Raw genomic sequence first — 25,604 nt, forward strand, 5'->3', positions numbered from 1 at the left:
CATAAACCACCACCTCCGCTATCTCTATCGTCGTGTTAATGGTGACTGGTCGGCTCCCCTTTACCTTCGTCCTTTCTATCTCTCTCTCTCTCTCTCTCTCTCTCTCTCTCTCTCTCTCTCTCTCTCTCTATCTATCTTTATCTGATTTCATGGTTCTCTCTCTATCTCTCTAAATCTGGGTTGCGGTGCTGGTATTGTTGCCTAATGGGGTTGGGGGGGGGGGTATTAATGGTTTGTGTCACATAAGCAAATAAATAAGTTTTTGTACAACATAAGTACCCATATCAGGAAAAAGAGAAAAAAACTAATTGAGTTAGACCTTTGTTAAACAAAAGCGGATGAAAGAAAATATGTTGAAAATTGAGACTGGTCTCAACAATTTCTTTCGTTGAGACTGGTCTCAACAATTTCTTTCGTTGAGACTGATGCTCGCAAAATCCAAACAACTTATGATGCATGATAATAAACTTCCTCTCATTTGGGTTTTATAAACGTCTACTAGCACGTATTTAGATTTTTTATGTTTCTTTATTGTAATTGTGGTATACAAGGATTTGCAATTGTTAGACTGCATGTTGTGGACCGCGAGCAGGGTAGCGTGAGCCACGTCGTTGTCTATGTGGCTTGCAAGCACCTAAATGGGTGTTGCGAGCGCTAAAGGGTGAGCATGGTCGCTTGGGCGAGCGGCTGTTTTGGGGGTGTTTGGGGTGTGGTAGCTTGCGCGAGCAGAGGTTAACCACAACAGGCCATGTGAGGAGAGGCGCGAGTGGGCAAGGTGATGAGTAGGCGTCTAGTCAGCATCGTATATTACAATATTAGAGGGTGAATTCGGGTTCTCAAGTGAGCTATAACAGGTAGTCTTACATGCAATACTGATAAATTCAAGTCCCAAGTAATTATAGTTAAGTCTCAAGGTCATTAATGCTGTAATATTGAAGGAGTGACTTAATATGGTTATTGGTTAATTGTGGAAGTGGTGGATCCTGCCAAGAGTTATGTGGTTATCCATATCCTACTAGTAATATTATCATCTCAACTCACATCATGTTTCCATGAGGGTGCACCTTTTTTCGTGTAAACTTTCAAGTTAATGTTGGGAAAATTTTGAAATGATATATAAAAGTTGGTCATATTGATCATATTCCTTGGATATTACCCATGGAAACCATGATCATTGTCTTTGTTAATTAAAATTTCTTACTGGTAATAGATTTATTACAAAGATCATGAGGTGTAAATTCACTCAGTTTGATTTTTAAGATCCAAGAATAGTGAGCCAAGTTCAAAACTGGTGTGTGGAAGCCTCTTTCCACCGACCAAGTGGTAAGTAGTATTATTTTGATTTCAAACATTAATTGTTTAGTAATTTTCATGGAAGTATGGAGCCAACTTGGATCTGGAGCTTATGGGAAACTAACTAATAATGAACTGGAGTCTTTAAGTATGTTTGGTAATTTATTCTTTTGAACAGCTCATGTGCCTCAGTTTATGTCTAATGAAAGTTTCCCACACATATCCTTTTAAACGCTTATCTGTTACCATGTTTCTTTTATTAGGGAAAATGATAAATGGAAGGTAAAACCTATTTCAAAGTTGGTATGAAACTAAAAAACATAAAATGAGGTCACTCAACTATGCACTCGTAGTATATATACGTCGAAATTACATTAGATATAAGCTAGAAAATGATCAAACATAACAGTCATTTTGTTGTATTTTTAAATTCTATTATATATTTGAAAAATGAAATACGTACTTTCTATAATATGATTTTCCATAACTTAAGTCTTTTTGTAGTGTACCCTGTGGGCTGTGTAGATCTTGAAGTTACTGAAAGTACACAATTCCTAAACTTGCACCACAAGTACATGTTAGCTTCACCTAATTGACATCCTTCCTCGTATAGCACATATATCATGCTTTTATATAAAGTTAGGTTGTTAGGAAAGGGAAGAAAATATTTTATTTTATTTTATTTTATTTTAAATTTTGATGTATAGAAACTAAGCGTAGACTTTGAAAATAATAATAGTAGTATTTAAGTCCCACATGGAGTATTTATTTCAGTATATGTCAACGGTTGTCTCCCCTCTATGCCTTTGGATTCAATACCGACCAATTCTTGTCAATCTAGTATTGCTATTGCTTAGTTTAAACTTCTGATAGCTGTTTACAGTCTTAATATTTAATATATGTTATTTGGTGATCCACTTTATATGTAGATCTTTGACTACCTCACTTGCCTCGTGATTTCTTTCGCATTTTGTCGTCTTTGTATGATGTTTTTATATTTGTTGACACGGTTGAGTAGAACTCCTTGTTGAACCTTAAGACTTGTACTTGAAGCTCTAATAAAAAACAAGAAAACTAAGTAAATTCATTTGGTTGTAGTAGAGGTAGTAACATTTGGTGGGGCGATCGAGTCTAGTGTTAACATGACCATTTCCATTCTATTGCATTCATAGATAATCAATCTATTCTATATCTACCAAGAGTTATTATGTGACCGGTTAATAACTACCAGTTTTGTGGCTGGTTTGCGACCCTGCTTCTTTTGCGACTCCGAGCGGATACTTTTGTTGTTGTTTCTACTTCCAATTTGCTTTAATGTTGATAAACCTTTTAATTAAAATGACCCATGTACATACAAATGTGTCAAAATTGTCATCAATTATAGGTTTTAGGTAGACTTTGTCACAAAAATAAGGCTAAATCTTGATAAGCAGGGGCGGACCTAGCATATAAGAAGGGGCAACTTCCGCTACGGCTTGGCGCTCCGGCGGTAGTGTAAAATTAGTGTAAATTTTGGAAAAATTGACGTTTTTACAATTTCGCTAAGGCTTTTTATAAAACGTTATGGCTTGGCGGATTTTCTAGATCCGTCACTGTTGATAAGTATCACAAAGTCAACTTGACATGAATAATAAAGAAGTGCACGTGTACACGTGACTACTGTACACCTGATTTAATCTCAATTGATGGTTTTATATTTGAGTAAAGAAGTAGGTGACTACCACTTGATTAAAGCCTATGGATGGTTTATTTAATTACTAGTCAACCTTACCGATGACTACAACGGTTTAAGGCTCTTGAAAGCAGTATATAACTCCTTAACCCCATCTCATTTTCTTCATTCAAACCCATTTCATATCTTCTATGTTAATCTTCCTACATAACTCACAACCTTCCAAAAACTTATTACACTCTTAGTTATGGTCAAACTAGAGTTTTACTTGCTAGTTCTTCTAATCTCCTACCACTACACCACCAGCAATGCCGCCACCAATGCCACCGCCATGAACTACGTCAACGCCTCATGTAGAAACACCCGCTATCCAGCTCTCTGTGTTCGTTGTCTCCAACGTTACGCAAATTCTATTCAAGGAAACGATCAAAAGCTTGCAAAAGCAGCCATTTCAGTCAGTCTTAACAATGCCAAGTCAACAGCTGCATATATTTCCAAGCTGTCCGAGTCATCAGGAATAAAACCGAGTGTGTATCAAGCCGTGAACGACTGTCTCAACAACATGAACAACTGTGTGCCGAGCCTGAACCAGTCGGTTCAGGAGCTAGGGAAAATGGCTCAGTTTAGGGGTCAGAATTTTGAATGGCACATGAGTAACGTCGAAACGTGGGTCAGTTCTGCACTAACAAATCAAAACACTTGTGCTAGGGGATTCTCTGATGGCTCCATGGATGGACCTGTGAAGGATGCTGTGATTAGGAGGATGAATTATTTATCACAACTAACTAGCAATGCACTTGCTTTAATCAATAGGTTTGCTTTGAAACATAAAGCTGGTACTCATATGCCTTGAGGACTAATGGTTTCTAACACGAAAAATGTTCTAGAAATCTGAGTTTTGTGTTAGATACTAGATAGATCAGGTTATTATTCAGTTTGTCTAGATTAATAATTTGTACTCGTGCAACAAAACTATAGATTGTTACAGATTTGCTTGTTTTAATATGGGAATAATGTCCTCATGTCTAGAAATTTCTTTTCATTTTTTTTCTCAAAACGTTTACGATTTATAAGTTTTGTTAGCCTTGCTCCTCTTAATAATTGTCCACTTCTAACAAATATAATTAATTAATTTCTAACAGTATGTTCGAATGTTGGTGATGACTAACGGTAGGGACGAATGTTAGGGATGACTAACGGTATGAACATGATGCAGTATAGTCAGGGGCGGACTTAGAATGTTAGTAGGGGTAGCCCGTAGTGTAAAAATACCCCTTAACTCCGTTTCCATAGTGTAAAAATACCCCTCAACTTCGTCTCCGTTATACAAAGGATACCCCTGGTAAAAAATAAAAAAAAAATGGGATACCCTTAAATTTTTAGGCTAGTTCCAGCACTGTATAGTGCCTTCATGGCTTGTTGATGGTTCCACAATTATGTGATAGGTTAAAGGACGTTAGCAATGTCTAACGATGTAGAAGGGTATTATGTTATGTTACGTCATGTTATACTTATGCTATGATGGATGTTAGTTTACATATGTTTACGTAACTAGAACTCAGTTAGCATAGTTGACTTTTTGAAGTGTATTGAAGACATGGATCTGAAGTCTACCCAACTCATAGACTGGCATCCCATTTTGTTTATGCTTTGCTTATGAACACTTTTGTTATTTTGAAAGAGTATGTAATCGACTAGATAGCTATGTTTGAACGTTTTACATTGCGTATGATGAATGAATTTTCCAATCTAAAAACAATGACTAGATGTCTCGGACATGCTTCAAAATAAAAACGATAGCGGCTCTAGAAATTGAATCGAAAACAATACTGAGTTAAATTTCGAAATTGAAATTTGATTGAGCAACTCATTTTTCAATCTCCAAATACTCCAAATGGTAATAAGCGTGGCATGAAAAGCTTTTTTCGTTCTCTTTGAGCCTTGATAAAATTTGTACATATCCAAGAGATCTCTAAATCCTAACGCATAGAAAAAGGAATATTACACCACTATGCAATTATTTGCCATATAGTTAGTGCATAATGACAGGAAACGAAAATGTGTTAACTGGTTTCTTTATAATTACCACAAAACACACATCTATCTTCCAAATCTATATGGATGTTTCTAGAAGCCAATGCTTAGTAAGGAGCCTTTCTTTCTTGGCTCTCCAAGCAAGAATTCCAACTTTTTTAGGGACCCAATTATTCTATACGAAAACTTACTGAGCGAAAATTATATTAAAAACTCTGATACATTGTTTAATCATTAATGTTACTAACCAAAAATACACCGGAGGCATGTGGCTCCCATAACCACCGATGATCATTCACCGACACACAAGAGGAAAGCGGCAGAGACGAAAATTGTTGCAGCTCTGAAATCTCAGCAGCATGCTTCACAGGCCGAGCCCATTCCCAAACCAAAATCGTCCCATATGAGCCAACAGTTACCCGGTCAACAACAAGGCGTAGTTTATTTTTCACAAGGACAAAAAGAGCGGTTAAAATAGAACATAGTGGGGAGCTACCAATCCAAACTAAGGAGACATGTTAGATAGTTCAAGATAGGGGTGTTCATCGAATCGAATATTGAATTTTCGAATTATTCAAATAATTTTTATTTTCTCTTGAATTCGTATTCGATTCGAATTCGATTAAAACTTACCGAATTCGATTTGAATTCGGATTCGATTAAAAATTCGAATTCGAATAAATTCGATTTGATTCAGATTCTTTAAAAACATGTAAATAACTAAACATAAATTTTAAAGCAGCATAAAGTACGATATCATATTAAAAAGTTCCAAATAAAATACTATAAGTCTAAAATTCAAAACGAGAAGTCGGGAATAACCACTTTACATTACAAGTTAATATTTTTAGGGTTAGAAATCTATAGATAGATTTGTTACTTAGGTTTTAGTTATGGGCCATGTAGTGGATTTGGTAATGGGTAATTCTAATACTTGGAATAAATTTTGAAAATAATTTATAGTATAGCCTAATAAAAGTTATATATGTATTATATATAAAAATAATAAATAAAAATGTATAAATTTTATTGGAATTTCGAATCGAATCGAATTTGAAATTATAAATTCGTATTCGATTTACTTAACTCGAATTGAATCGAATTCGAATTCTTATAATCGAAACGAATTCTTGATAATCGAATCGAATTTAAACGAATTTCTAATTTTTTGAATTCGAAACGAATTCTGAACACCCCTAGTTCAAGATCAGCAGAGATGTGGATTTGCTTCTAAGGACCGGGTTTGATAGTTTTACGGGGATAGAGGACTAAGTTTTTGAATTATGGTGAATAGCCCATATCACTTTCTACCATATGCTTTTTTTCTCTACTTTGAAATGCCTCCACCACTTAGAAATCATTGGCAAGTTTGCACCCCACAAAGACCCCAAACCAAACCCTCCATACTCAACCAATGCCAGGACTTTATTCCAAGCAATCCAACTCATTTTTTATCTATCTTGTGAAACCCCCCCCCCCCCCCCCTCAGGAATTTCTTCTAAGGTGCTCTAGTGCGTCAAGGGCCGGCCCAAAGGCTATTATACTAAAGCAATGACTTTGGGCCTCCATTTGGATAGGGCCTCCAATTCAAGATACAAATGTTTTATATATATAAATAGTGCCGTGCAGTCCTGCACATCAACATTCAAGAGTGTCTGCTGGTCAACAGATGATCTAGAGTTCGATCCTTGTTGTAGGACTTTCTTGTTTTTATTCCTTATGTAAGCCCACAAAACTCCTTGATACTCCGATGTTTCTTTAGTTTGTTTTTTCATGGTCAAAATCACAAAGAAGCACACTTCAGCTCTAAATTCATAAATGATGAAGTTCCCCATCTTTGATTTCACAAACAAAAGAGTTAATATTTTTTGTTTATCATATACATTGTTAAATGCGAGTGTTCTATATTTAAATGGGTTACAAAATCATGAAATTATTGATTTATAGCATGATCTTTAGAGAGCTTGTATGGGCCTCGAAATTTTATTTCGCTTTGGGCCTCCAAAACGGTTAAGCCGGCCCTACAATCAATTTATCACTGCTTGTAGGTTTGGTTTAAGTTTTGACACCGTCTACATTGATTATTGTTTGGTTTTTCGGTTGGTTGTTGCTTTCAATTTTCGGTTGGTAGACTTCAATATATTCAAATCATAACAAGCGATTTGATTTGCACACTTTACCAAAAGCTGACCATATAAAATTAGACCGTGATATAGGATCGAGACATGTTTTAAAACTACACACATATATACATCCTATATATATGATTAGAAACATCGAAGAATCAATGAAACAATTGAGAACCATAAGAACTAATCTAGACCTTTAATTTCGTTGATTTTGTTTTATTCGAAAGAGCATTATAGGAATAGGAAGATGAAATAGCCATGAAATTTGGTCCTTATAGATTAAAACACAATATTAAAAAAAAGAATTTACTATTTAAATAATTTATTGTTCTCTCAAAAGCACTCTTAATAAATTTTTTATACATGTGTAAATACAACAAAATTTACACATGTGTAAATGACAAATTTACACATGTATAAATTTTCTTTACTTACGGATACATGTAAATTTAATTTTTAATAGTGTACTCGAATAATAATGATAAGTGTAATTCTTTTTAATTGTTTTTATCAAGTTTTTATGGTTTTTTCATTCGTTTTCACATTTTCACAATATTTACCATTCTTAAAATAATCATCCCTTTTATATATATATATATATATATATATATATATATATATATATATATATATATATAGGGTTAGGTTCATTTGTGAACACCCCCTTCCTTGTGAACCTTGTGAACTTATCCTAGCCATTCATTTAGTTTAAGATGAAAAGGTGTAGGATTGTAATAATACTTATAAATTAATATTAGTTTTTAATTATATTCCATCATTAGTGGTAGTTATCCAAAAACAGTTACTTAATCCTATATTTTTGTGATTTCAAAATATCATTTAAATATTATCAAGATTCTAAATCAATTTTCATCCAAATATATTAGAGATCCACGGGTTTTTTTTTTCGGACTATCTTCCAATATTTTTCGGATCGCATCCCATACGTGTTCTTTCTTTCCTGTATATTAATATGTTTCATACTCACATAATAGATCATTATACTAATGGTTTATATTCAACTATATGCTTGTACTTATGAACTGAATTATGTGTAACACGTAGGTACATCAATTCAAATGCACATTTCGCTCAATACACAAATGTATTTTTTAAATACACTTATCTATATGATGTAATACATAGGTGTATAAGAGCTCAATACACCGATGTACTATCATTAAATACACCTACATATACGTCGTAATGTACAATTTTATTGTAAGTTAATACATAGATCTCAAATTCACTAATCACATTCATAAATTTTATTATACAGATCATCAATTTATATTTAATGCATACACTTCACAACCTAAAAAATGATTTCTTCATTAAAAACAATTTGTTCAGTTACACAAAGCACCAACAAGATAACCAAACATATAACGACTACTAAACAATCCTCTTTGGATTTTGTTTCTTGAATTTGATTAATTCTTTGATTGCATTCATCTTAAAATCTCCTTCAAAATCTGAAAAAATATACATCCCTTTAAAAAGGTAGTCTATTTTATACATTTTTATAATACGCAACATTAATCTGTATATGCTAACATACATAACAGATTATATAGTTATCGGTACCTCCTTTTTTCATCTTCTTATGGACTTCTATTGGGTTGAACTTTACTAGCTGACACGCATATATACATCCTATATATATGATTAAAAACACTGTAGAAGTAAATGTACATATACGTATTATATATATTCACAATTTAAAAACGTATGTACATATATGTACATTAACAAATATTATTCCATCTGATCATCTTCTTTAAGTGTACATATCTGATTTGTAATGTACACATATGTACATTCATAATATACTTCTAAAAAAGAAGTTAATGATACGGTTGTTCAACATGGTACATATATGTATAGCAAGTATCTGAGATGATTGTTTGGCATAGTATATATGTGTACATAACAGTCTCAACACATATATACATATATGTACATTAACAAGTCATATTCTTAACACGTATGTACAAATATGTACATTATCACACTTATATTCAGAATAAGTTTACATTATCACACAAGATTCAATGAATAATTATGAATATGCAATTGTAAAAAAAATTGAATATTTAATTCAAAAATAAAAAAATATGCAATCAAATATTCTAGAAATAATTCATTCTTGCATTACAAACATGAAATCTTTTAACCCTCTTTGATATCCCACCACTTCATCCTCTTTGAAACCTCATCGAACATGGAGTTTTACATGTTTTAAAGCTACTATACAAAATTCCAAGCGACAATAACTAGCAAACACACAACATGATCGAGTTATCCAGTAACTACTATTCAAATCGGAAGGGTCATTTTGAATAAATCAGTTTTTAATTCACTGCCTACCTATTTCTTTTCGTTATATAAGGCCCCGGTTCAAGTTTTAGACGCACATTATTTCTAGTGGATTAATATACAATTATCCTTGGTGTCTTTTCATTACTTTACACCGTATTAGAAGTTTATTTTGCCCTTATGTTATCTAAGGCTCTTGAGTTGTCATCATTGTCCCCTCCTTTAGCTTGTTGTCCTACATTAGACGTCATTTCTTTTCTACTTTTATTGTTGACATTGCCACCATTACCATCATTTGCCTACATCTACCATGCCTAATTGTTGTCAAAAACCACCACTGCCTATCGTGATTTTTTTTTAATTTTTCATAAAGTTTCCCTATCTTTTTTTCTAGTTATGTGATAGTTCAACAACTTTTACATTCATAAGACTAAACATCCCTCTTGGTTGTAGTATTGTTTAGCAAGATTACTAACACATGTGACACAGGGAAATTACTATTACTATTACTAGGTAGAGGATCCTGTAAAAAGTGCTCAAAGTGTGAGAAGTGTATTATAACACTATATATAATACTATATAACACCATATAAACACCGTATAACAATATGTAACACCATATAATACCATATAACACTATGTAACACTATATATCATTATATAACAAATATAACACTATAGGTTGTCTGATAGCATGTCTATGATAGATGTATAGTGTTATATTTGTTATATAATGATATATAGTGTTACATAGTGTTATATGATATTATATGGTGTTACATATTGTTATACGGTGTTTATATGGTGTTATCTAGTATTATATATAGTGTTATAATACACTTCTCACACTTTGAGCACTTTTTACACTATCATTACCCTATATATTATTATTATTATTATTATTATTATTATTATTATTATTATTATTATTATTATTATTATTATTATTATTATTATTATTATTATTATTATTATTATTATTTATTTTTTATTATGTATTGAAAGTTAGGATGAATAGTAAATGTGTTATTATATTGTTTTTTTTTATTTTAATTATATTTTAAAAAATATACACTTTTAATCAATTTAGTTATTATTAAATTTGATTACTTTACGATAACTCATGTTTATTGTTTTTTAAAGCTAAACTAGTACTACGTCCCCATGTTGCAGCGGGGACATAAAACCGTGCCAAGTTGCAACAATGCTATACCATTGCTAACGACCACCAACATCGGAAAAACTCGTAAAACAAAATAAATAAAAAATGAAAAAAGTAACATTGGGCGAAACATAGACGTAAAATCATTGAACCACACACGCCCGTTGTGGCGTGTTAATACGAAGAAATTAGATCGAAACGTAAAACATAGAAAAGAATAACTAAGTTGATATAGGACTTTCGAGTTGCGACGAACCTATCATATGGGAAAAATAGGCGTAAAACATTGAACCACATACACACCTTACGACGTGTATGGACACGAATAAAATTTAAAAAACAAATTAATGTGCATTACAAAAGTAAATACATGATTTAAATAAGTAATAAAACTAAAACAAAGAAATCATAATAAAAATAAAGATAACCCATGTACCTACAATCAAACTTTTTTGAAAAACTCATAAAACATAATATACAATACATTTAAGCCCACAAAACATGCTAATTGATAGTATGGAAATATGTGACTGCGTTTAGTATTTTTATTTATCGACATCCTTGAATAAACTTTGTTGAAAAAAGAGTTGTAATCAAAATAATAGAGTGACGAACCTATATTAGCATTGGTACCGATATTGCTTTTTTATTATCAGAACCGGTACCGGTATTGTTATTATCAGAACCGATACCGCTATTCATTTTTATGTTTTTTTATCAACATCGGTACCAGTATTATTATTATTAACGGAACTAGTACCATACCGATATTGTCACGAACCGATACCGTCTGAATTCCCGTCGTATCGCGTGTTGAAATCTTGCTAGTTATATATAGTTAACGAAGAACGATGAATAGTAACTTTATTTTTAAAATAATATATAGCTTTTTATTATTTTTTATTTAATATATTAAAATAATTTATTATTTATTATATTTACTTTTAATAACATATTTTTAATTTTTTTTTCCTTTTTCAAAACCATATATTTTCTTTACCATTTTTTAATAATTTTTTTTCTATTTTTAGTACATATTAACGAAGGATGATAAATATTAACTTTATTTTTAAAATAATATATAGCTTTTTTATTATTTTTTATTTAATATATTATAATAGTTTTTTATTATATTTACTTTTAATAACATATTTTAATTTTTTTTTCTTTTTTAAAACCATATATTTCCTTTACCATTTTTTTAATCATTCTTTTTTCTTTTTTTAGAACATATAATAATTTTTCAAATAATTTGATACTTCTTTAATAATTTGCTTTTATAACTTTTTTTCTAAAAACTTAAGTACGTGATTGTGGCCTATTTTTTCCCTCGAGATTCCATTATAAGTTTTGTTAAAAACGAGGTTGTACTCAAAATAAAGTATTTATTTTGTATAATAAAACGGTACAATGATATATTAAATCAATCTAATGGTTTGGCTTCTAAACAACATGCTTTATATTCAAATCACCTTTATTTTACATTATCATTTATTTCCTTTACCATTTTTTTAATCATTCTTTTTTCTTTTTTTTAGAACATATAATAATTTATCAAATAATTTGATACTTGTTTAATCATTTACGTTTATAACTTTTTTCTAAAAACTTAAGTACGTAATTGTGCCCTATTTTTTCCCTCGACATTCCGTTATAAGTTTTGTTAAAAACGAAGTTGTACTCAAAATAAAGTATTTATTTTGTATAATAAAACGGTACAATAATAAACTAAACCATTCTAATGATTTGGCTTTTAAACAACATGCTTTATATTCAAATCACTTTTATTTTACATTATCATTTGTTTGGTTTCGCCGCAACGCGCGACGTAAAAAAACTAGTATTTATAAAAGAGTAATTAGTAATTTTGTAACTAGACAACTAGTCATACAAGAGTAATGATTAATGCGTGCAAAGGAACTAAGACCGTGGGGTACGGTGGGGTTTGGGTTGGGGGCATGAGTTGACACGTGGAGTTGGAGCCTCCCCACCGGTGAGTGACGTGTCTGTGGGGTATGGCGGGGCTTGGGTTAGGGGCGTGGCTTGGCAGTTTATTAAAAAAATTACAAAAAATTAAAAAAAATACATACAACATTAAAAAAAACCTAAACTTTTATTAATTACAAAAAAAAAACCTAAAAACGATTACAAAATTAAAAAAAAACCTAAAAATTACAAAAAAAACCTAAAAACGATTACAAAATAAAAAAAAACCTAGAGCGTTAGGTAAATTTCAAAAAGCGCGAGCTTGTCGAACGGCCTTCGCTCCTTGCCCCGAAACTCAATGTTCGCCACCGTCACCCGGTCCTTGTGGTTTAACTCGCCGCTCGGAACGGCTTCGTAGTAGGCCTTGAAACGATCGAGCTTGGGCCGTAGCTCGCGCCATTTATGTTGGCACGCGTTGAGGTTGTGCCAGTCGTGTCCGACGTTATGTCAGTAGCTTGCGAATGCTTCCGGCCAATATCGTGTTTGGCCGGGTTGTCGCCCCTTCATAGCGTCAACGACGCTTGTGACGAGAGCCAATTCTTCTTCGTGGGTCCAAGAGGCCATCTTCTTCGGGTTGGGGTAGCGTGTCCGTGGGATCAAGTGGGTTGTGGTTGGGGTAGCCGGTGGGGTAGCGGTGGACAACGATGGTTTGTGATGGGGTAGCCGGTGGGGTTTGGGGTTACATTTATAGGGGATGTTGGGGGTTGAGGTGACCGCTTGGCTTGGCCAAACGGTTGGAATTTAAAATTCAAACACCCGCTATGACATGGCGGTGGACAGCGAATAGGAGGCCGCCACATCGGATCTCAAGCCCACCCCACGCCCGGCTTCAAACCCAAGCACCAAGGGTCACGCCCCAACCCAAGCCCACCCGGAGTGGTGGCTTGAGCGTTTTCCCCCAACCCACGCCCTAACCCAAGCCCATACCCCATATTCTAAAGAAAACAAAGTAGGAAAATTGGTGAACCTGAAATCGTTGGAAAACCCATGGATCGTTTTTAAACAATTTTTAACTATCATGGTTCGGTTCAAGTTACACTATAAAAAATTTACTGAAAACCCTGAACCAAACTGGATCGTATATAGTACATATGCGTTGAAACCACGTCGCAATACACTTGTTAACAACGTATCACTATTTCATTAAGATAATCACTATTTATTTAATTTTCTTAACATAACATTACTTCTTTGTTATTAGCGCAAAAACAAGAATATATGGTATACGTGCCTATGATTAAAAATAAATAATCAATGGATATTGATATTAACAATTCAGCAGACTATACGGGTCTGTTTGGTATGGGGTAATGGAATAGACGAAGGAATGGAATGGACGAGGGAATGCAATGGATCATTACCATTCCATGTCTTGTTTGGTTACCATGTGTGAATGGAATGAGTTATTATTGTGTATTGTTCGGTAGGCAAAAAAACGGAGTAATAAAATTAGCGGTGAGTGGTGGTGGTGGTCGGTGGTAGTGATTGTGGATGGTTATAGGTGGCGGTGGTGGGTGTCGGCGGCAACGATGGGTGGTGGTGGTGGCGGCGAGTGGCAGTGCGGCGACGACGACGAGGGGTTGTGGTGGCAAGGTGGCCGTTGGTGGTGGGTGGCAGCAGAGGTGGCGGTTGGTGGCGGTGGCGGCAATTGGTGGTGGCGGTGGGGGTGGTGGCGTGACGATGGTGGTGGGCGGCGGTGGCGAGTGTCGTTGGCGGTGGTCGCAGCTGTGGGTGATAATGGTGGCGAGTGGGTGGCGGCGGCGGTGACTGTCGGGGTGTGGTGGTGGTGGGTGGCGGCGATGGCGTCGGTGGTGGTGGGTGGCGGCGATGGCGTCGGTGGTGGGTGGTGGTGGGTTTGTGGCAAAGGTGGTGGGTTGTGGTGTTGTTGAAGAATGGTGCAGGAGGGGATGGAATTGAAAAAAAACATGGGAGGTGGAAGGAATGATTTTGAGGGAATGAAATGCATTTTGGAATGGGTGATTCCATTCCATTGACCAACCAAACACCCTTTTCTTCATTCCCTCGTAATCATCCGTTCCATTCCACCTCTCATTCCTGCATACCAAACACTATCTACGTATTTTATTCTAAAAGTGTTTTTCTTTTCTTTGAATCACTGATTTTACGGTTGTTTTATGTTTAACATGGTTTGGGGTTTAGGTCAAAATTTAAACTTTGTAGCATATTAATGATTTAACAAACACAATACTATTTGTAAAATGATTTAACAAACACAATACTCTTTGTAAATGATGTGTATATACTGATTTTATGGATGTATTTATTACAAATCTATTGTAACCAATACATAAGAAAAATATAATTATTATTCATGGGCCCATTGGCAAAGCTTAGTGAGGGTCCCCGGGTTCCAGCCACCTTTTTTTTTCGCTTCCTAGGGTTACTTTTACCAAAAGTTTTCGGGGAAAAAAAAGAATCTGTAGTATAAAATATTGGATATTAGATATTGAGAGTCCCCTGATTTTTGTTCAAGATCCGTAAATGCTTAGGCCTATAGCTTTATATCGTTAGTAATAAGTAGCCAACTAGGTACGTATATGGATCATATTGTATTCATGGCACAAGCATCTTTCTGCACCATCCATTCTGATCATATGATATACATATAATTATTAAATACAGTATGGTAGTCGACATGATCTTTTAAATGCAGTATATAAATTATTTAGGAATATATATATATATAGTATATTTATAATATAACAAATATATAATACTGAAAAAGAATAATTATTATAAAAACTATTCCTGATAATTGGATAACTACTACAAATAGTAAACGGAAGAAGACTTGATGTCTATGATAATACATGTCACCTTAAAAACGTATTTAATTTGATTTTTGGGTCTAGAATAAATAGGAGATGAATTACGAACCTAAAGTTATATACATTTCATACCGATAAATCAAAAGTGTGTTTGCGTGTTGCTAAAATTTTTATTAAGGATTCTTTCTTGTCATGTGATTTTCTATTTGTTTTTGTATCTGGTGTAGTTAGACTTAGTGACGGAGGCTTGAATGGAAATTTGATGGAGGGACGGATCCAGGGTTGTTTTAGGGGTTTCGAAGAATCCTTTTGGTTTGGAAAAAATAGATAGAATTAGTGAGAATCTATCAAAAACAACCGGGTGGAAAACATTCCTGTATCCGCCACTGACTCACTTAGGGTTGGACTCTAAAAAGCCAAATTGGTGATGGTCAAACTCTTAAAAATTCAATAATTTACACTAAAAAAATATTCGGTAAAATTAACACTACGCGTGAAAAATTGTTAAGGGCGGGCACCGCCAAGCCCGGGCCTCCATTCAGGGGCGGACTTAGAGTGTTCGTAGGGGTAGCACAGGCTACCCTCAACCCCGTCTCCGCAGTGTAAAAATACTCCTTAACTCCATTTTCGTAGTGTAAAAATACCCCTCAACTCCGTTTCCGTTATATAAAGGATACCCCTAATTCTAAAAAAAATTAGGATACCTCTAACTTTTTGGGCTAGTTCCGCCACTACCTCCGTTATCCTTCACCCATAATTAGACTACCACACAAAGTTTACTTTTTCATGCATGTTAGGGAGGAGGCTATCCGTCAAATTTTTTATAGCTTTTCAAAAGTTACATCAATGTCGCGTTAGTTTCTTTGCAACTCCCAAATCGGACGACATCACTAAATGCTTCATCATATTTTATTAATTAGATATTAGAATATTTAACAAACATTTAATTACAAATAATAAACTAATGAGTTAATTACATAGATGAACCCTGTGATTTATAGTCAGTTTCACCTTTGAGTACTAACTTTTTTTAACATGATTAGATTTTATGGTTTCAATTTTGTAACATCTTTGGGTACTAACACCAAAATTATCAATATAATAACTAAAATACTCTTCTATTTTTTTAATTTTATCAATGTAACACATTTGGGTACTTAGACCTAATTTTATTTAAGTTTAAATCAATTTTACAAAATCTATTTTTTTATTTTCATCTATTTATTATATCTCTTAATTTACATAAAATCTATTTATTTTTTTATTTTTTTATTTTTGTATAAGTAAATATATACATATATTTTTTTAAGAAATGATAAATAATTTAGCACGATAGAAGTTGCTCAAAATCTTAAATAATTAAAAATTCAATAGGTATAATAATTGTTGGTGATGTGCAAATAAATTATTATTAAGATATTAGGTTAAAATTCCGTGTATTACACGTGTTTAATGTATAAAACTTAGTTTTAATTTTTGTAATTTTAAATATATGGGATTAAATAATATAAAACCAATAACAATAATAATAAAAGATTGTATCTCATCAGAACTAAAGTGTTTCCTAAGCACATAGATACACAAATAAAATAGAGACGTCATGGTTTAATCACACCGTCTCAAAATGTGCCAAGTAATTGATCGTAACAAACAAATCAGATTAGATTATACATTTTTACGATTTTAGTACAAAATATATTAAATTAGTTGTAGTTATTTTAAATAGTTTTTCTCGATTATGCTACATATCTTAATATATTAATTTAACTAATTTTCAGATATTATATTCGTGTGTTTTCAAGATTGCTATGGATTTTAATAGATACTTATTATATCATTTGTTTTATTATTTAATTTATATTTTAAAGAGTTTTTATATATTCATAATATTAGTCAGATATTTATCTAGTATTATTTAGTAATATTATTAATAAATAAAAAATTGAGCAGACGTTTTCTGACTTTTTTAATTTATATTTATAAATAAATAGATTTTATGTTAATAAAGAGATATAATAAAAAGATGAAAATTAAAAAAGTTGATTTTGTGAAATTGATTTAAACTTAAATAAAATTAGGTGTCAGTACCCAAATGTGTTATATTGATAAAATTAAAAAGAATGGAAGGGTATTTTAATCATTATCTTGATAATTTTGGTGTTAGTACCCAAAGGTGTTACAAAATTGAAACCATAAAACCTAAACCTGTTAAAAAAAAGTTAATACCCAAAGGTGAAACTAGCTATAAACCACAGGGTCCATCTGTGTAATTAACCCTAAACTAATTTAAAAACATAGAAATAAATAAAACTCACATTTTATTAATTTAAAAAATTAGATTACAAGAAAACACACAAAATAAATAAAAACAGCTACGCATCTAATTGAGAAACATGAGTTCGTGAGATATGCTCCATAAGATCCTTGAAAGTTGTTGTGAGTTTCTTGGGATCGTGTCACTAGAATAATGACTTCATTTTTTGGTGGATTGGTTTCGTAATCGGGACATATACTACTAAAAAACTGTCCATTTCCGACCAAGGTTTTTGTCGGAAAACTGTCGGAAAACGGCGTTTCCGACCAGTTTCCGACAAAAATAGGTTTATAGGAAAAAGCCTTGTAGGAAAAGATTTCCGACAAGTATCCGACTAAATTGGCGACAAATTTCCGACAAAAAAAAGAAGTTACTATTTCCGACAAAAAAAAGAAGTTACTATTTCCGACAAAGTTCCGACCAGAATTTTCCTACAACTTTCCGACCACCGTTTTCCTACAATTTTCCGACAACCATTTTCCTACTATTTTCCGACCAAAAGGTTCCTGCAGCTTTCCGACCGCTGTTTTCCTACTATTTTCCGACAACCATTTTCCAACTATTTTCCGATCAAAAGGTTCCTACAGCTTTCCGACCATTGTGTACCTACTATTTTCCGACCACAATTTTCCTACAGCTTTCCGACCACAGTTTTCCGACCAATTTCCGACTAAAAAACTTTTTAATAAAAAAAATATAAAAAAACTAAAAAAATCCAGATTTTTCTACTAAAAATGCAGGAAAAAAATCCAATAAAAATCCTAAATACGACACGATTATAGAACTGAAAGTTCATCCACAAAATACAAATCGGTTGTCAAATTGTAGGTTCAACAACAAAATATGCCACGGTTGTTAAATTACAAGTTCAACCGCAAAAGACAACAAACAAAACTAAACTATGGTGGAGGATTGCTAGGATTACCAAACTGCTTCATCAACTCGGTTATTTGTTGTTGCATATCTCTCTCATTTGTGTTGCATCTCTTCGACTCGGTTTTGCAACACTTCCGTGTGGGATTGTTGCGCCTCTTCGAATCATTTATTTAACTTTTCCACTTGTGATTGCAAGTTCCACACCTAAACAGCATACATAATATTAGTAAAAAGCTATATATATAGACACTTTTATTATTTATATTAAAACAATAAAATCAATAGCTTCAGTTCTATGTCAAATCCACCAAATGTTCCATAATCCATACAAATTATCATACACCAACGAATAACACACTAAAATAGCCCAATTCAACACCTCTAAACATATTAAATAATTTCGTCACTTGACGCACTCTTGAAACAACTAAAATTATAGAACAAATATTGAAACGATGTAACATTGAATAAAATAAGCAACATAATATTGAAGAACAATAAGCTGTTGTATCCTTTGGAAAAATTCTGCATTTTGCTGTAATTTTTCTAAAGATATGAATACCTTATATTTATGCACTTTCTTCTTTCTATCTATAAACAATCTTCTTCAAACAACAATTGTTTAAAAAAATTTGTTACATAAAATTTTTTTAAAAAAATCCTCAGATTGATACTTATTTTGAACATGCTATTTTGAGGGTCGCTTAAAAAATGGTTGTTTTGGTTCGTGTTCGGGTCAAATCGGGTGCGGGTCGGAATGGGTCGGTTTAAAAAAAATTCAAATAAGAAAGATGGTAACAACAACAGATCCATTTCCACTTTTATATATAAACTCGAAATACCACTTTAATATCAAAGTCAAGATCTTTATTAGGGTTTAATAATCTAATACTTTATATCAATTTGGAGCTCTCAAATACACATATAACCTCACAGTCCAATCAAAGCGTATCAAACCAACTAAAAATGCAGGAATAGTGTTACTGCAACAGTTAATTGAGCTTCAAAGATGCAAAATCAAATAACCAAAACCCACATTTTATCTCACATTGCAAAATTAAATAATTGCAACAATCAAGTGTGCTTCAAACTCATATCGTAACTAGTAATTAGATTAATAAAAACACTTTTAATTTCATTTAGCCAATTCAACAACAGTTGACGAGCAAGGATGATGGGGCATAACATATGTAATAAAACAATCTGCTACAAATATTATTGAAGAGTTCCAGAGTTATAAATTAACAAATTGAGGGAAAATGAGAAAAACTAGAGATGTAGAGCACATTTTCAGAGTTGAGATTGAAATTCACAAGGAAATCAAGATGAATAATCAGCTAAAGGAAGCATCGGATTTGTGGTAACAAACATGTCAAACATTGCATATATATATATAGTTATTCAATTTATAGTGAATATTCTAAAGCATCTTTTTCAATCCTATGCACATCAAAATAGTAAACAACTATATTTATCCAAGATCCTAAAATTTCATCAACACGCCTTTCATGTATATATATGGCTAACAACAACCTTCATATATGTACAGCAACTTTATTTCATGACAATTGCCCTTCAACACCCAAAACAGTTTACAAATATCTCATAAAAAGCCTAACTATTACTACTATCATACATAACTCTACAAATATAAGCAAGTCAAAAATCACTGTGTAAAGCCATTACTGACCGACAGATTGGTAAGACAGAAAGGGGTGTATGTACGCTGCTGTCACCGCCGGCGCGGTTGTTTCCGTCGATGTCGTGTCATCGACCAAGCACCACCACCCCGTCTGTCGACCTTGAAATCAGCACCCACTGTTAACAACCACAACCCTTTCCACTCGACAACATCAACGCCACTACCAAATCTGCCTCACAAACACACAAATTATCAACGGATTTCAAAGGAAAGTGAAGAGTGAACGGAAAGATGAAGCCGAAACATCAAATCTGACCTTAATCACTTGAAAAACACAGTGTGTACTCGTGGATCTGGAGTCATTTATTCACCTCAGTCATCATCACCATCGATGGTGCCGCCAGCAGGCCGCACCGCCGCCGCCGGCGGTTCTGTTTCCGTCACCAACCGCTGCTCTCTCTCTCTCTCTCTCTCCACTGTTTCTCCTTCTCTCTGATCTCTCTCCTGTTCGAGTCATCGGTTCCGAGGTGTGTGGGTGTTCTGACACAAGGAAGATGGAGGTGTGTGGGTGTGGGCGGTTGTCGGCGAACGAGCGGCCGGAGATCACTCCGGTGATCGGAGCTGCGAGAGGGAGAGAAGAACCCAGGGTGTCGGTTGTAGTGTTTGAGATTAGGGTTTGCAGAAATGAGATGTGGACTTGTGGTGTGCGCAGGTTTTGTGCAGGAAATGAGAAAATAGGGTTTTGATATCCTATTTATACATAGGTTTTAAGTGGTGGGTTGGGCCCTAGGCCCATTATCTCGTTCGATTCATTAACGCGACCCAATAGCACTCCCGAGTCCTGATTTTGAACCCGATTGTCGTGTAATGTCGTAAAATAAAGTTTTAGGGTCGGAAGTTTCGTGAAATTATGTCGTACGTCATTAATAAATGTGTACGTTTTTCAGTCGCGTTAAATCGCGTATAACACTTTAGTCGTTGTTTCTAACCCGTTTTTCAATCCGTTCTTGACTACGGATAATAAAATTTAAAAACGAAGCTAAACATATCCTAATATATCAGTTTTGAAGGAAATTCACGCGTCTGATGCTTCTGTTTCGTTGTCGGTGCGTTCCTGTAGTGGCGTTTTTTGTTCAAATTTGCGTTTTGTGCCGTTCGAAAGGATAATATTTCGCAAAACCACATTTATAACTATAAGTTATACGTATAAATTTCGTATATGTCGGTGTTGTCAGTATTTTTTACGGTGTCAGTTCGTTGTTGCAGATTCCACGCGAATCTTCATACGCGTACTGTAAAGTCGGATAGACGTCCCTGGGCACTCCAAAGGCCTAATTAAGTTAATTTGCGTCTGAAACACTATTTATTATCGCGTTAATCACGTTATTAAGAGCCGTAAATCACCGGTTGTCACAAAATGAGAGGTTGGAAACTTTACCGGAACAACTCGTCGGACCGAGTTATCGAGCCGCCGCGGCCGCCGCGTGCGGCGGTTCTATCCTTTTACTTTTTCCTCGTCTCTCGATTCTCTCGATCTCCTTATCGTTCCCGTCCTTTCTCTCTTCTCGTTCTTAGGTGAGTGTGGTTGTGATGGTATGACAGAGGGGGAGGGGGTGTTGTCGGATCGTTTTGGGGACGGCAGGAGGTTCAGTGGGTGTGGGTGTGTATGTAGTGGAGGGGAGCTAGGGGGTGTGACGTAGCCGGAGATCCGATCGGAACCTGGCCGGACATTTACTCCGGTCACCGGAGTTTAGAGGGAGGAGGTAGTGAAGTTTTGTGGTGAGCGGCTGTGAAGAGGGAAGAACAAAATGAGAGTTTGAGAAATGGAGAACTTTATATAGGCTAGGGTTTAGGGGTTTTAGGAGAGTTGGGTTGGGCTTGGCCCAAAGGTATGAACCCGTATAGTCTCACGTGTTTTGCTAAGCCCGTTGTTTGATCTAAAACATGAGCAATTATTGTACATCTGGTTCAGGTTATCCGCTAAACAACTGGTATTTCTGGTCATGGGTTAATAATAATAATAATAATAATAATAATAATAATAATAATAATGGTAAAAATAATGATAACAAAATTTGCGGGTTTAGGTTTAGTCTAAACGGGTTCGGGTCAGTTTCAGGTTGAACCCGCGAACCCATTTAGGGTAACAGGTCGGGTTCGGGTCAACCTGGTCGGGTTGGCGGATTGACCCGTTTAACATGTTTATATTATATACTACACACCGATACAACTACATAGTTATACACACATCCACATTCATATAGACACAAGAAGTACGTTTATATATATAGATAAACACCTTCGCATAGTTATACACATTTCCGACCATTTTCCGACACCAATATCCGTTTTTTCGGTTTTTCAAGCTTCAAACATGGTTTTTTTCGTTACATATTTTGTACACTTTAATTATACATGAAATGCTTTTACTTTATCAACTTATACGTATAATTATACCTAGCCATACGTGTGTGAACACTTTCGGGACCTATTACTTAAACTAGGCTTTTACTATTGTATAAGTGTTTATATATGTATATGTATGCGTGTGTATACGCCGAGAAACTACATACATACAAAGACAAGAAATACATTTATATATATAGATATACACCTTCGAATAAGTAAATATGAAAAGAATACATGTTTTAGTCGGAAAATGGTCGGAAATTTCCGACAACTTTCCGACCAATAAGTGTTTTAGTCGGAAAATGGTCGGAAATTTCCGACAACTTTCCGACCAATGTTGTGTATCGTCCGAAAGTGGTCGGAAATTTCCGACCATTTTCCGATACCAAGTTTTGTTTTTTCATTTTTTTCAACCTTTAAACATCGTTTTTTCATTCCATCTCTTTTGTACACATTAATTATACATGAAATACTTTTACTTTGCCAACTTATACGCATTGTACACGTTTATACGTGTATGTACACTATCAGGACCCATTAATTAAAATAGGCTAAGTACGTGTATATATATGTATGTGTGTATGTATGCGTGTGTGTACACTTGGACAAACACATACTTATACATATATATATATATATACTTACATACATACAGACACAAGCAAATACATTTACGTACATACATATACCCCCAAATGATTATATAACAAAAGAATAATGGTTTTAGTCGGAAATTTCCGACAACTTTCCGACCAATAAGTGTTTTAGTCGGAAAATGGTCGGAAATTTCCGACCATTTTTCGACACCAAATTTTGTTTTTTTTTTCATTTTTTCAACCATTAAACTTCGTTTTTCCATTCCATCTTTTGTACACATTAATTATACATGAAATACTTTTACTTTGCTAACTTATACGTATTGTACACGTTTATACGTGTATGTACACTATCGGGACCAATTAATTAAAACAGGCTAAGTATGTGTATATATATGTATGTGTGTTTGTATGCGTGTGTGTACACTTGGACAAACACATACTTATACATATATATATACTTACATACATATAGACACAAGCAAATACATTTACGTACACACATATACCCCCAAATGATTATATAACAAAAGAATAATGGTTTTAGTCGGAAAATGGTTGGAAATTTCCGACAACTTTCCGACCAAAGTGTGTTATTTTTGTTTTTAGGAATTTTAAATGTCTTTTTTTCGTTCCTTCTTTTGTACACCTTAATCATATATGAAATACTTTTTTTACCAACTTTTACATATTATACATATATATACATACGTGTATACTATCAGGACGATTACTTAAAACTAGCTTATAATACTTTTACAAGTATACATGTGTGTGTTTGTGTATACAATGAGACTCCTTTTAATGACAAAAGTTGTATCAACTAAGACTCATAAATATTATTTTAAAATATACAGTAATTAGAATTTGGTTTTATGTTTTCCGACTAGTTTCCGACAAAGATTTATTTTTATTTTTTGTAACTTTTTTTCTTCTTTTATTCTGTTTTTTTTTTTTTGTCGGAAGTTTCCTTCAAATTTCCAATTTTTTTTGGTCGGTAAATTGTAGGAAAATAGTCGGTAAAACCAGATTATTTTTTTAGTTGGTATTTTGTCGGAAAATGGTCGGAATTTTCCGACAAAATTGGCTTTGTCGAAAATTTTGGTAGGAAATCCCCCTGTTTTCTAGTAGTGATATAGTTGCACCTTATTTTAGAATCATATAGTGTAAAATAATACAAGGTGTAGATTATTTTTCTGATTCTTGAAGGATATGTTTGTCGTACCGGTTGTTCAACTATGTGCTACTGGCCTTAACACTCTAAAAGCTATTTCAACATCCTTTCATGCATCTTCTTGTGCTACCTTAAACCACTTATGTTCATTGTTAGTGGGAAACGAAAAAAATTCAATGATAGCCTCTCAAGGTGTATTCCATATCAAGATAATAACCAGATTTATATTCAACTTCGTTTACCTAAAATGGACACTTTGGCATTTAACCATGCATAATTTCGTTAATAATGGGGACTGCTTCAGTACGTTGATGTCGTTGTTGCAACGAGCGACTCCAAAAAATGCCAAATCCATAAGTTATGTGAGGCAACCGCTTCTAGCATAGTGGTCGAATGTTTGTGATCACCCCAGGCATGTATTGTACTCTTTCATTTTGTTGGGTAATTTCTCCAAACCCAGTGCATGGAATCTATGATGCCTAGCATCCTTGGAAAACCATATTTCTCTTCATGTGTGGCAATGAAAGTTGTATATCGTTGTACATAGGTCTGTGGAAGAATTTCCTTCCATATAACCTAACGACACCATAATAAAAGGTTTGCAAACTTTCACGTTAAGTTCTCTCGCTCATATTTAAGTACTTAGCAAATGCGTTGAGTGAAGTTATGTATGCTAGTAGATGTATAGTCGACGTGCACTTTTGTAACTCTGTGAAACTCTTCTTTTATCTTGCAAAATAATGTGTTTGAAAAAAAATTCAAAGTTACTCTCCATACCACCAACAATTTGTAGAAATATATAGATTTTGTTTTTTTTTTTAATTTAGATAATAATATTAACGGATGTATAGCTGTTGGAATTGGGAAACAATCGAGGAAACCTCCAAATTATTCTCACCAAAATTACGGGGCCACAAATGAGTAGTGATGTTCCTTAATAGGGTCGCACACCGCCAACCCACCATCCTCCCTTATATTAAATATGTTTTAAATTTAACTAAACACTTTAACATTAAATATGTTTTAAATATAACTAAACAGTTTTACGAACATTTACAATCTCGTTAAAACATACCTCTCATAAGTGACAACTCACTTGTTACAGTTTGTACTACAATGGCTCATACTTGCTACAATGCAACACAATTGATCAATGTAACATTAATTCATGTTAGGGTAACTTTCCACGTTTAAGATAAGAGGTTAGCC

The 25,604-nt window shown here is 33.8% G+C and overlaps 1 protein-coding gene and 1 long non-coding RNA gene across 2 annotated transcripts; one reads left to right on the top strand and one right to left on the bottom strand.

Moving 5' to 3' along the window:
- Nucleotides 1–3,212: 3,212 nt before the first annotated feature.
- Nucleotides 3,213–3,818, top strand: LOC110930592 (21 kDa protein). Its single transcript, XM_022173922.2, has one exon. The coding sequence runs from the start codon at nucleotides 3,213–3,215 to the stop codon at nucleotides 3,816–3,818; it is 606 nt and encodes a 201-aa protein (XP_022029614.1).
- A 14,867-nt stretch (nucleotides 3,819–18,685) lies between these two features.
- On the bottom strand, nucleotides 18,686–20,387 carry LOC110928273. Its single transcript, XR_002586256.2, has 2 exons — nucleotides 20,265–20,387; nucleotides 18,686–18,778 (listed from the first exon to the last, which is right to left on the bottom strand). It is a non-coding gene; the product is annotated as an uncharacterized LOC110928273 (long non-coding RNA).
- Between the last annotated feature and the right edge of the window lie 5,217 nt (nucleotides 20,388–25,604).

This window comes from Helianthus annuus, chromosome 3 (genome assembly GCF_002127325.2).
Source record: "Helianthus annuus cultivar XRQ/B chromosome 3, HanXRQr2.0-SUNRISE, whole genome shotgun sequence".
NCBI lineage: Eukaryota > Viridiplantae > Streptophyta > Magnoliopsida > Asterales > Asteraceae > Helianthus > Helianthus annuus.